The 12,657-nt window shown below is 41.3% G+C and overlaps 1 protein-coding gene across 3 annotated transcripts in view; it reads right to left on the bottom strand.

The window, feature by feature from the left end:
* RTN4IP1 (reticulon 4 interacting protein 1) overlaps positions 1-12,657 on the bottom strand; it is a 45,548-nt gene that overhangs the window by 25,690 nt on the left and 7,201 nt on the right. For all 3 annotated transcript variants that reach the window (XM_082404863.1, XM_082404862.1, XM_082404861.1), the window contains one exon: positions 835-883. In XM_082404863.1, the coding sequence (XP_082260989.1) occupies positions 835-883 (49 nt within the window). The remainder of the gene's footprint in view (positions 1-834; positions 884-12,657) is intronic.

Here is a 12,657-nt window from a genome sequence, read left to right as displayed (position 1 = left end):
TCCCCTGTTTAATGGTCTTGCCACCCAGGTCAAAAATCAATTGGCCACTGGGACTTCCCTGGTGGTCCAGTGGTTAAGAATCTGTGCTTCCACTGCAGGGGGGCACGGGTTGGATCCCTGGTTAGGGAACTAAGATCCTACATGCTCTGTGGTGTGGCCAAAAATAAAATAAAATAAACCTTTAAAAAATAAATCAACTGACCATAGGTTTATTTCTGGATGCTCTATTCTGTTCCATTGATCTATATATCTATCTTTATGCCAGTACCACTGTTTTGATTACTGTAGTTTTGTAAGTAAGTTTTAAATTAGAGAAGTGTGAGTCCTCCAATTTTGTTCTTTTTCAAGATTGTTTGGCAATTTGGGGTCCCTTGCAATTCCATATGCATTTTAGGTTCAGCTTGGCCATTTATGCAAAAATAGGCAGCTGCCATTTTGATAAGACTGCACTGAATCTGTAGATCACTTTGGGGGAGTATTGTCATTTTTATACAGCATTTTGGCTATTGCATTTCTATATATATTTTAGAACCAGCTTATCAATTTCTACAGAATTGCCAACTTCCATCCACTTTCACTGCCCATGGTCTTCTTCCTTAAAAGCTTTCCTACGTTTGTTATATAGGACAGCCACAAACTCACTCATATATTAAACCACTGGAAAGGTTAACACTTCCTTCTACATTAGAAAATTTCCTTCTTAGAAGAGCAAGCTGAAATCACAATGAATGTAATTTCTCTCACCTTTCAAGGAAAAACAGTTCACAATATATAAATTTATAAATTCATGAAAATAATAATCTTCCTATTCACAAGATAAAGAAATTGTCTTACCTGGATAGCAAAAGTACCAACTCCGCCTGAAGCACCCAAGATTAAAACACTGCAATGCAAAAAAACTATAACTAATGAAAATATTAAGCCAACATAACTGGATAAACAAACAAGACATTTTCAACATGTAACTGGCTCAAAGATAATCCCCAAAGCAAACAAAATCATTCAGCTTCCCAAGATTCTACTACACAAGGATTTTTTAGGTTCACCAAGAACCTATAAGTGCTTAAAGTTAGACATACTATGAACTCTTTGCCAAGAATACAATATACCAAAAATACCAATGATTTGTATTTTTTAAAGTAGCTCAGATGCTTCTTGGTAACATCTGTCTTACAATTTTTCTAGGCTTAAATTACCACAGCTTTCTCTATAAGAGGGAGCTTTGGGATCCTTTTTAGTGTGTTACAGTATATTCAGTTGCTTTCTAAGAAAAATCACATTCCTGACCACATTCTTGCCAAAGTGGAATAAACGTCTTTTGTTCAGGCACGTCCCATCATGCTCACCAGCTTTCATAAATGGAAACCAATCTTATCTTCAATTTGGCTTCTTGTTAAGCAGATGAATCTGTTCTATCAGCACAAACATGCTTGTGCTCCAGGTTTTTACCATGTTTCCTTACTGTATGTAGTCTTCCTGCCACTCTAGACCAAGGATGTGCAGCCTGGAGTTTGTGGATGAGTGCTGGTGAGAGCTGTGAGGGTGTGAACCCTGTGAAATTGTGAACTGACTGAAATAACATGCAAAATTTGGTGAGATCATGCATATGTGCATTGGGGAGAAGGATCCAGACTTATCATCAATTTCCCAAAGAAGGCATGATTCAAAAGAAAATCACTAGTCAAGAATCTCTGCTTTACATATTCTCACATTTTATTCTGAATTAAGCTAGAGCTCCAGTGAACTGCCTTCCCCAGGCTGCATAGGTTCAGGTCCTCAGAAAATTGTTTGTACTGAACTGCACTTTGGTGTTCTGTTACCAGTCTAGGCTGAGAGACATTATAAAAAGTGTCCGTTTGATATTTGACACTACATTAGCTAAGGAGATACTGTTGAGGGAATTCTCTTCCTGAGAATTCTCTTTATGAGTGCCCACATGAAAAAAACATTTTTCTGAAGACTAAGTTGGTGGCAGTAGCTATGCTTCTATTTATCTGTCACTGCAAATTGTGTTAACTGCAGGTTGTGGGTCCCTCTTTGACTTGGCTGCTGGAACGTGCAGGGAATTTTGTCACCTATCTCAATCAGGTACACCTGGAACATACATTCTGTCTACAATCTTAACCCTAGTTCCATTTTATTTTATTTTTCTCTCTTACCCATATCACAGAAGGCTGGTTGTCACCCTTTAGATCTTAGAAGTTATTAGTAATATTTGTAAGCCAGCTATTCCCTTTGAAATTACCACCAAATTACCATCAAATGTAATTAAGACAAGTCTCTTTGAAAATGATGTTCCTTTTAGAAGAGTTACTTTTAATTTCATGGAATTATAAATTGTGAAGAATAAAAGAAACTTTAAAGATCAACTCCTCCAAAATCCTTCAATTCACACATTTAATAGCTTTAATGCTTCCTAAATGGGGGCACGGTGGGGGAGGGGAGAAGCACTAAGACTGCTTCACAGATACATCCCAAAATTAGTTCATCCATGGGATATTTTACCCTCTTATTTTGGCACATTCTTATAGAAATGTAACCAGTCAAACTCTCATTTAAGTTCTTCACAATCTAATCTTTTTTTGCAACTCCGACTTCCTCTATTTCTGGAACAGAACTCTCCACCTGAGCCTCCCCAGTCCCCTCACTTGGAACCCCAAGTCCCATGTATGCTGGCCCATGCCTCAGGCTCTCAAATGCCTTTCACTGCCTGCTGAGGTCTCCCTTCCCTCAAAGGCTCAAATCCCAGTTTGCCTGCGCAATACCCTAGAGATAGCCCTGATCCTGACATCCCTGCCCGCATTTGGTGTTGGACACGTTGTTAACTTTCATTCACATGCTTGCTGCCCAGGCCATTCTGCAAGACTCTGAGGACAGAGACCTCATATTACGCCCAGCACCAGCCATACTATCCTGGGTGTAGCAGATGCCTGATCAATGTTGCTTGACTTTAAAAATCATCTAGGGACTTCCCTGGTGGCGCAGCGGTTGAGAATCCCCCTGCCAATGCAGAGGACACGGGTTTGATCCCTGGTCCGGGAAGATCCCACATGCCGCGGAGCAACTAAGCCCATGCGCCACAACTACTGAGCCTGCGCTCTAGAGCCTGCAAGCCACAACTACTGAGCCCGAGCACTGCAACTACTGAAGCCCATGTGCCTAGAGCCCGTGCTCTGCAACAAAGAGAAGCCACCGCAATGAGAAGCCCGCGCACCGCAACAAAGAGTAGCCCCTGCTCGCCACAACTAGAGAAAGCCCGCGCGCAGCAACAAAGACCCAACGCAGCCAAAAAAAAAAAAATTAATTAAATAAATAAAAATAATCTAAATCAGCATTATATCCTACAATTAACAATTGCTACTACCCCAAATGAGGCAATCACCTGGCTATTTGAAAGACTGCATTAAAATTTCTTCCAATAAAGAAAAGCTTGAAATGAATTTCTAATTCTCACCCTGAGAATTAAGAGGATACCAAATACAATGGCTGCTTAAGGATCCAATGGCCAGACACATCTCCAACTCATTATTGTCAGTTCATGGCTTCCCCGTAACTCTTGATTCAAAGCAGTCTCACTCCTCCATATGAAAAAGCAAAAATGTGTTTCTTAGCAGTGCTTGGTGGAAGAGGGAGTGGTTCTGCATTAGCAGCTTCAGTTCCTGATGGTGCCACTTGACGGCGCCCGCGAGTGCAAAACAAGCAAGGAGCAAGCCCAAAGAAGTGCTACAGAAGCAGGTCAGTTTGTGAAGCAGCCCTGGGGGCACACCATTCATTCTCCGGTCATGCAAACTCCATGTTTTGTGCAGGTTCAACCAGGGCCTGTACGTTTCTTTCAACAAAGAAAGTCCCCAAAACGGACAGCAGGCAAATATATTTTTCAAGCCAGCAATAAGTCAGCTGGTCCTCCATGGTTTGAAGTCCTATGGCTGAAGGAACTATTCTTGTACTCTTCAAAGCACTTTCAGTACAACGGGAAAATACTGCTGTTGCTTAACCCCTGTGGCCCTTCACTTCAGTGCTATATAGTGGGAATACTTTCTACCCAGCTTGCTATAATGGTCATGAAATATATTCAAACTTCACTGAAGTAGTAGCCTATTTGTAGAGTGAAGAAAGGTGTACTGCTGTATCTTCTACGTATTGCTTATCGGTTTATAAAGAGTAAGGGGCCAGGAAATACTCTCTTTACAAAAAACACTATAATTCAAAATTGCCAAGAATTTTAGTCACATTCTTCTCTTACTTCCTAAGTCCCCACACAAAGCTTCTTTGGCAGTCAGTGGGAACTGCATTGTGGCTGATGTAAAAATATGAGAGAGGGCTTTCCTGGTGGTGCAGTGGTTAAGAATCTACTTGCCAATGCAGGGGACATGGGTTCGAGCCCTGGTCCGGGAAGATACCACATGCTGTGGAGCAACTAGTTTCCTTTGCATGACTGAGTCACTTTGTATTTAGCATCTGGGCACCTAAGTCCTCTACAATCACATTTTTCAGTATCACAATCTTACGAGACAAGGCATCAACACCCTAATTGCCTTACACATAAAAAATATATGAAACATACTACAAAACAGCAGGCGATCCAGAAGTAGGGAATTGCCTTTCAAATTTCTACATTCTGGCTAAGCCCCAGAAATCTCTGAATGCCAGGGCCAGATATCTAGAGACCTGGGATCTAGTCCCAACTCTCTCATTAACTGAATCTCTAGGCCTCATATTCATCAGCTATGAAATGATAATCACAGAGGTGTACTCTAGGTGTTAGTGAATGCGAATTGGCATTTTCAATCTAATTTAAGCTTATATTTAGTTTCTCCACCTTTATAACGTAGAAGTATATGACCTTCACGATTCCCCCCAGACCACATACTTGTAATGGGAAAAAAAAAAGTCACAAGAGTAGAGTGCCCTTCATTAAGTCCTAATGGCTCCGAAACAAAGCTGATTTAAATATGGCTAAATCTTCCATCAGTAGAAATAAATGGTCTTTAAAAGATAAGGATGATGCTGAAAATGTATAAACTCATCTTTTTTAGTTTCACACACTACTTTTAAATCTGGAGGAAAAATGGGTGAAAGATAGCAAAGCATATCATAATATGCTAAATTTATTCCCTTAAGTGAGAAACTTAATCTGAATAAGGGGAATAGAATTACAAAATAAATCAACCAAACATGACTAAGACAGCCTGGGTTTGTGTGTTCCCTTCTTCTACTTCTCCATAATTCATGCAGACATTCCCCAATTTACAGAAGAGTTCATGTGTAAATTAGTTGTTCGGAACTTTAAACACATTTTCCCATGAAAACAAAGCTATTTATACATCTTGGCAAGATGCCCAGGGTAGCCCTTTAAAAAGGTTTTGTTAACCCATAATGGACCAAGAACCTTATACACAGTATAACGATGGTTCTGGGGGACATGTACTCAGAATTTCAACCTGGGGTACTGGGAACACATCTCCCCAAATGGGACAGGCAGTGGGAACCATCCCAAGACACTGGTTCCTTCCATCTGGTGCAAAACAGAGGAAGGAAGACAGAGGGAAGGCTCATTTATGATGGCAACATGAGAATGGATGAGAGAAGTAGCATGGTCAGAGGAGGTTTACCATGGAAGTGACAGGATTCAGGAAGTGCCACCCGAACATACGGCACCTTAGTGGACTGAATATTTTAAGCTGAAGGAATCTGAGAAACAGCATGTGAGGGAAGGACTCTCTGATCTTCTCCCATGAAGCTGGTCATAAGACCCTCGTGTGAGAGGTGTGCGCCCTATACCTGGAGGAAAAGAGCACCTTATCTCCAAAATGGGACATAGTGAGGACTCAGAACAGGCCTTGCTAAGTTTTCTCAGTGTACTATACTTGGCGCATATGTTTGTCCTATCACGTTTTTTTTTCACGACTCTCCACTCTTCATCAAAGCTGGCGTAAAAATGTTCGGGTTTAAAAATGGAAACAGGGACTTCCCTGGCGGTCCAGTGGTTAAGACTCTGTGCTTCCAGTGCAGGGGGCACGGGTTCGATCCCTGGTTGGAGAAGTAGGATCCCACATGCCACGCGGCCAAAAAATTAAAAAAAAAAGGAAACAGACTTACAGATACAGAGAGCAAATAGGTGGTTGCCAGAAGGGAAGGAGACTTGGGCAAAATAGGTGAAGGGGATTAAGAGATAAAAACTTACAGTGATAAAATAAGTAAGTCATGGGGATGTAATATACAGCATAAAGAATACAGTCGATAATACTGTAATAATTTTGTATGGTGAAAGATGGTTACTGGACTTGTGACCATTTTGTAATACATTTGATTGTCGGATCATGTGTCGTACACCTGAAACTAACATAATACTGTATGTCAACTGTACTTCAATTTAAAAAAAAAAAATGCTCAGGTTTAACCACTTCTTTGGGTCTTCATTTCCTTATAAAGGCTCCCATGTTGCATAAAACTTACAAACAAATAAATGTGTATGCTTTTCTCTGTTAATTTATCTGCCTTTTGTTACGGGGGCCCCAGCCAAGACTTAAAAGAGCAGAGGAAAGAGATATTTTTCCTCCCCTACAGAGCCAGTGAAGCTTAAGCTTCAGTCCCTCCCACTTACACAAGACCTGGAGAAGAGCCCCATCAATGTATCTGAATGGACATGTAAGCAGATAGGGTAGGGGATCCCCAGAGAAAGAGAACCAGGCTGGACTTTCTTGACAGAAGAGATGCCATTTTTTGGCCTAAACCATTTTGTGATATAAGCCTGGCCACAATGCTTGCCCTTGAACAGGTCTCAGTAATTAATGATCTTAAGGGAACAAAAGAATGCAGAAATAACTCTTATCAGGCAAGAAAAGTAACAATAGCAAAGATAATATGTCAGTTGTAATGACTCCCAGTTCTGTCAATGATAAAGATTAGCCTGAAGCGCTCAACCACCAGATGAACTGGAACCTAAGGGATGATGTTGCCCTTTTCTGACCCTTGTGACTTCTGACTTCTGACCCTTCTGACCCTTGTGACTTCAATCAACTAAAGGCCAAGCCCCTTCATGAATATTCATGTTCTCTTAGCTTAAAACTTACCCAATTTTGCTGTTTGGAGAGAGACTGCTTTGGGAAAGAGCCCCCGCGTTCTCCTTACTTGCTGCAAGTGATAATATTACAAGTCCTTCCTTCTCCTTATCTTTGGCGTGGTTGTGTCTTTTGGCTTGACACCCACCAAGAGGCGAACCGAGTTTTAGGGTAACAGACATATGCTTTTGTAAAACTTGCAGAAGTAAGATATGCTAATGAAGGGCAGAAGAATATGGCACCCCAAAATATACCACTTAGGCATAAGATTATTCAGAGCTGAAGGCAACTGAGAAGAAGTAGATGTAAGAAATCTCTGTACTCCCCCTATCTGCCTAAAAGCAAAGGTGCTTGCTTTACTCTTTACCAAGAAGGACAAAGGTTAATCCCTGGAGATAACTGTAAACCCTTATCAATGGAGAAGGCACCAATTTAAATTTGCATAACTAACTTTATTCTTGCTTTTCCTGGTAAACTTTCCACAACTGGCCTTCCCTACACTCTATCTTTTGTCTTGAACTAAAGATGGCATTTTGGCCTGAATTCTAAGCTAACTCTTTGAGTTACTCATTTTTCCTGGGTATCTCTCGTGTATACGTGAGGTGCACATGTTAATAAACTTCTGTTTGTTTTTCTCTTGTTTCCCTGTCTTCTGTTACAGAGGTCTTGGCAGAGAACTCTGAAGCGTAGATGGAAAATTATCTTTCCTCCCTACTAACCACAATCAGTAAAACTGCTGCCTCTTTCCACTCCTACTCTCCTCTCCATTATACTTCCTCTCTTGTCAGGTGACACTAGATTTGATTTGGAAATACATCTGCTTTGGGCTTAGTGGGAAATACCCATGTGGTTCATAGTAATTTCTGAGTACAGTTAAGTTATTACAGGCTGTCCTGGTTTAAGAATGCCTTCCAGGAATATTCATATTTCCTACTAAGTCAACACAACAAGGTATCATAACATTTTATTACGATAAGACTGAATATCATGGTACCTAGCACTGGATTATATGAGCAGCGAAAGAGAAGCGAAGTCTGAAATGTACAGAACCAGAAGCCTGTCTGTAGAAAATTCTTCCAATTAAAAGACATGTAAAAACTTACAACACATCACTGATAAAGTTAATTTGTGATTCAGGACCCACAAAATGGAGGCCGCCCCAGTGGCCCAGCCCATGTCACAGCCTGCCTCACTGCCAAGGAAACCTAGCACTAATCACCATCCTCCAACTCAGCTTTAGCTCACCTCACCCTAGAAACCAGGACCTGCTAGCCTTAGAGGGAAATCAGACCTCCTAGCCAATCACGCCTTGTTTCTGTGTTGCCACTTCTAAAGCTGCATAAAACAGTCTTGCCCAAAATCCCTTGGGAAGAGAGCTCTGCCGCTTGTGGACGGTTTTCCGTTGAATAAAGGATATTAAACTGGTTATTAAATTGTATTATTTTTGTCATCTGACACCACTATAGGGAAGATATCAACAACAAGCTAGTTAATGAAGGTTGTCAATTAAAATGCAAAAGTATTTTGGGCTTATTCACAGCACAAGGAAACGTGAGGTGCCCTGGAATCTTGCAACTAGTAAAGAAACTTGGAAGACATTTTTCCAAATCTGACAACAATCCTAAATTTTACATGACATAGACAATAATGAGTTGCACAGCAGAAGGGGAGGGAGCAGGGTTTGGGAAAAAACACCACATTTTGGCTTATGGAAAATCACAGTTAACTGACAGTAGGAATATAGAGGAAGCGTCAGGGTGGTCGTCGGTAAGTCTTGTTGTGCACAAGTTGAGTTTCAGATGCAAAGTGGACACCTAACTGGATGGAACTGAGTAGAGAGGATGGGGTCAGAAATAGGATCTGCAAGTTACCAAAATATAAAAAGAAACTGGGAGCAGATGAGATAACCCTGGGAGACAGGAAAGATGGAGGGAGACAATGGGAAAGCAGGTACAGTTCAAGGGCTGGGGGAAGAAAGGGAGCCTTTAAAAATGATAAGAATTGGTCCAAAAGGCAAGAGGAAAACTAAAGGAGTTTAGTGTCCCTGAAACCACGGAAAAAGTGAGCATAACAAAAGTGGGCAACAGCGCCAGAGACTTCAGAGGTCAAATTGTAAGAACTGAAAAGTATCGTTGGGTTGGCAACTCGGTCAGCTATGACCCCGGTGAGAACACCTGCAGCTGATCGGCAAAGCCGGAAGTGAGGTTACGGTGCACTGAAGAGTGAACGACTCCTAACGTCACAAGATAGTTTTCTAGGTGACAGGGGCAACTATCTGTAAAACACAAATGGCCCGGAAAGAGTTTGCTACTAATTCCTCTAATGGAGCCGTCCCGGAGCTCCCTGGAAAACAGGCCTGGGGTGGAGGCGATTCATGGGCAGCACACAGCCAGGCCAGAGCCAGCACCCCTTCTCCCAACCCCAGGATTTCTCCAAGCAACTAGGCCACAGGGGTTTCTTTCTCCTTCCCCTTTCCCTTCTCCCCGTACAACCTAGTCAAAGTGCAAATGAAATCCCAAAGTCCCCAGGGGTGGTGGGAGTGGAGAGGGCGGAGGAAGAGGTGGGTTGGGTGGGGGAAGGACAGGCAGGTGAAGACCGCTGAAAGAAGGAAGCTGTTGTAATTACCGGGATAAGCATATGGGCGGGGGGGGGGGGGGGGGGGGGGGGGGGGGGGGATCCAATGTTTTATGTTTGAGCCTGTCTAATTCTATAAACAGAATTCATCAGACACCTAATTTACCATTACATGACAAAGTGTTATTGTCATAAAGCCTAATCTCAAAAAAGAAAGAGGGAAAAGCATTCCTAAATCCACTTCATTGAGTTTCAAGTATACACAATTTAAAAGTGAAATTTATTTTGCAGGGGAGGAATGATTCAATTTCTAACACTTTCTAATACTTCTGTCAAACAGTGAAGTACAACTTCCCAGCAAGAGATGATTTCAGGCAGAGCATGACACTACCAATAAATATAACCATCAAATAGAACCCTTTTCCAAAAATATCTGGTGTAACCACTTTTTTAAAAAGTTCTATTCATCTTGAGAACCCTGAGTTATCTATGTGTTCCTACGGAATAAATCATGAAGAAACTATGGATGGGCTGATAACAGGGAAATCATTTTGTTTGACTTTTCTAGTGATACCAAAGCGTGGGCAAAAAAGACACATGATGTCAATATTAAATTATCCCCTTAGTTAACTGATACTCAGTTGTTACAGAAATATAATTATAGAACAAAGAAGGAAAAGCAAAACACCATCGAGGCCTTAGAAAGCTTTGTCTTAATTTCAAAAAGCTGTTTGTTACAAAGAAATCCTGTAAATTCTTTCAAGGTGGGTGTTTTTGTCATTGTTAGTTTTAGGTTTTTTTAATTAACTGGCTAGAAAAACACTGTTGGTCCTTGATGACAAACACTGATTTGCTTTGTGCAGACTAAAGACTGCCTTAATGCCAATAGCTAACAGTAAAAGAATAATTATTGCTTACAGAAGCCAAAATATGCTCCACCAATCACAAAGGATAGTCAAACTGAAAAAAAGCTACTTTGGACACCGGAACCTCTGCATTTAAGTTAGTAAAATCCCCCTATAATAGTAATTTCTTCATGTAAAAGTATTTTTACAGTATTTTAAGGTGCTCACATCTCTCATGTGATTCTCACAAATAAGGAGTTGGAGGGACTTCCCTGGTGGTGCAGTGGTTAGGAATCCGCCTGCCAATGCAGGGGACACGGGTTCGAGCCCTGATCCGGGAAGATCCCACATGCCGTGGAGCAACTAAGCCCGTGTGCCACAACTACCGAGCCTGCGCTCTAGAGCCCGCGAGCCACAACTACTGAAGCCCGCGCGCGTAGAGCCCGTGCTCTGCAACAAGAGAAGCCACCGCAATGAGAAGCCCGCGCACCGCAACGAAGAGTAGCCCCCTCTTGCCGCAACTAGAGAAAGCCTGCACACAGCAACGAAGACCCAACGCAGCCAAAACAAAAAAATTAATTAAAATTTCTAAAAAAAAATAAAAATAAGGAGTTGGAGAGGAAGGCCATTATTACTACCCATGTGTAATAATTTCAGTAAACAAATTTCCTAGAGCACCAAGGGCCAAGCTCTCACTGCCACTCGGAACAAAGGCATCCTCTGAGTCACCACACATGTGGGAATGTGACACAAGTCCATGATGTGAGCCAGTGAGGCTCTTTACAGTGGATTTCATTCCAGTGTGGTTAACAAGTGGCTAAATCAATGAATTGACCCAACTCAATATAACATATAAATCACTTTTATAAGTATAAAACTTTCCACTTCTCAAAGCTCGCCTAACAACCTACATTGTCCTACACTGAGTACCTTGGTGGAAACAGCAAAGAGACCATAAAAAGCATGCATGTGGTCAGCTGATTAGTTAGTAGCAGTGTAGAGAGAGGAACCCAGGTCTCTACTTCCCCAGCTCCAAGCCATTACTGCTTAAACAGAAGATAACATAGTACCTACAAAGCCAACGATAAACTGGGAAGACAAGAGATAGTTAGATCTGTTTCTAACTCATTTTCTACAGAATACTAAAAAAAGTATGCCTGAAGGGCCTGAACCAGCAAAAGGAATGAGAGCTCTCTATCTGGAGTGGTCATGGGGGCACAGAAAGCTGAATGCTCTTAGGGAAAAACAAAACAAAGCATCAATGTCACTGCAGAGCCTACAATAATAATAAACGTCTAAAAATCCTGAACACGATTTTTGCAAGGTTATTAACTATGACAAACCATTAGAAAAATCTACATGATCAAACTGATTTAATTTAAACAAAGTGTTGGACCAAAATGGCAACTTCAAGAATGATAAGGCCCAAAAGCTTAAAAAATAAACAGCGTTGACCTTTAGAATATTTACCTTGAATTCAACGATGAAGGGTAGCACCTCATTAGATGAATAGCCTTTATACTGCTTTCAGAAATACAGCTATTAAGCGTTCACTGAATTCAATGTCTATAATCCAACACATTAAAGGTAAAGTGCAATGTTTCATAACAACAGGAGTACAGAATGACACAGACGTGTTATTCTTCCGGCACAATCTTTAGCAACCAGAAAACAAAATTTGACCTACAGCTCTCTCCTTCATCACCATCACTGAATGGTTCTGAGGACCTAGTTTTCTCACCAAATAATAAAATCATCCGTTTTCTCTATGATGCCAACTTTCTGAAACACAAAGAATTCAGTAGTTGCATTGCTAAGAACAGTAGCCGCCACGAACTGAGAGCCTTCTGTGTGCCACAACCTGTGCCACTCATTTTATATGCATTATCTCATTTCACCCCTAAAACAAAACTCACAAAAGAGAAGTGTCCAAGTGGGCCACCCAGCTAGAAAGCAGCAGAATCTGAATATGAACTCAAAAACATCTAACACTCACTGTGTTTCTGCAAACTCAGCAAGCACACCTGCAAGTCCTGGAAGCTCCAGAACTGCCTAAAGGAGCCTGAGAGAGCACAGAGCCTAAGAGAACTCAACAATATTCAAACCCTTTAATATCTGTTTTTCATAGAAACCTTCAAGTGTGAGAGCAACTCCATCATTCTTTAAAATCTGTACGG

Source organism: Balaenoptera borealis (assembly GCF_965194805.1).
Source record: "Balaenoptera borealis genome assembly, chromosome: 9".
Lineage (NCBI taxonomy): Eukaryota > Metazoa > Chordata > Mammalia > Artiodactyla > Balaenopteridae > Balaenoptera > Balaenoptera borealis.
Note: the sequence above shows the minus strand (reverse complement) of the source record. Positions and strands in the feature narration are given on the sequence as shown.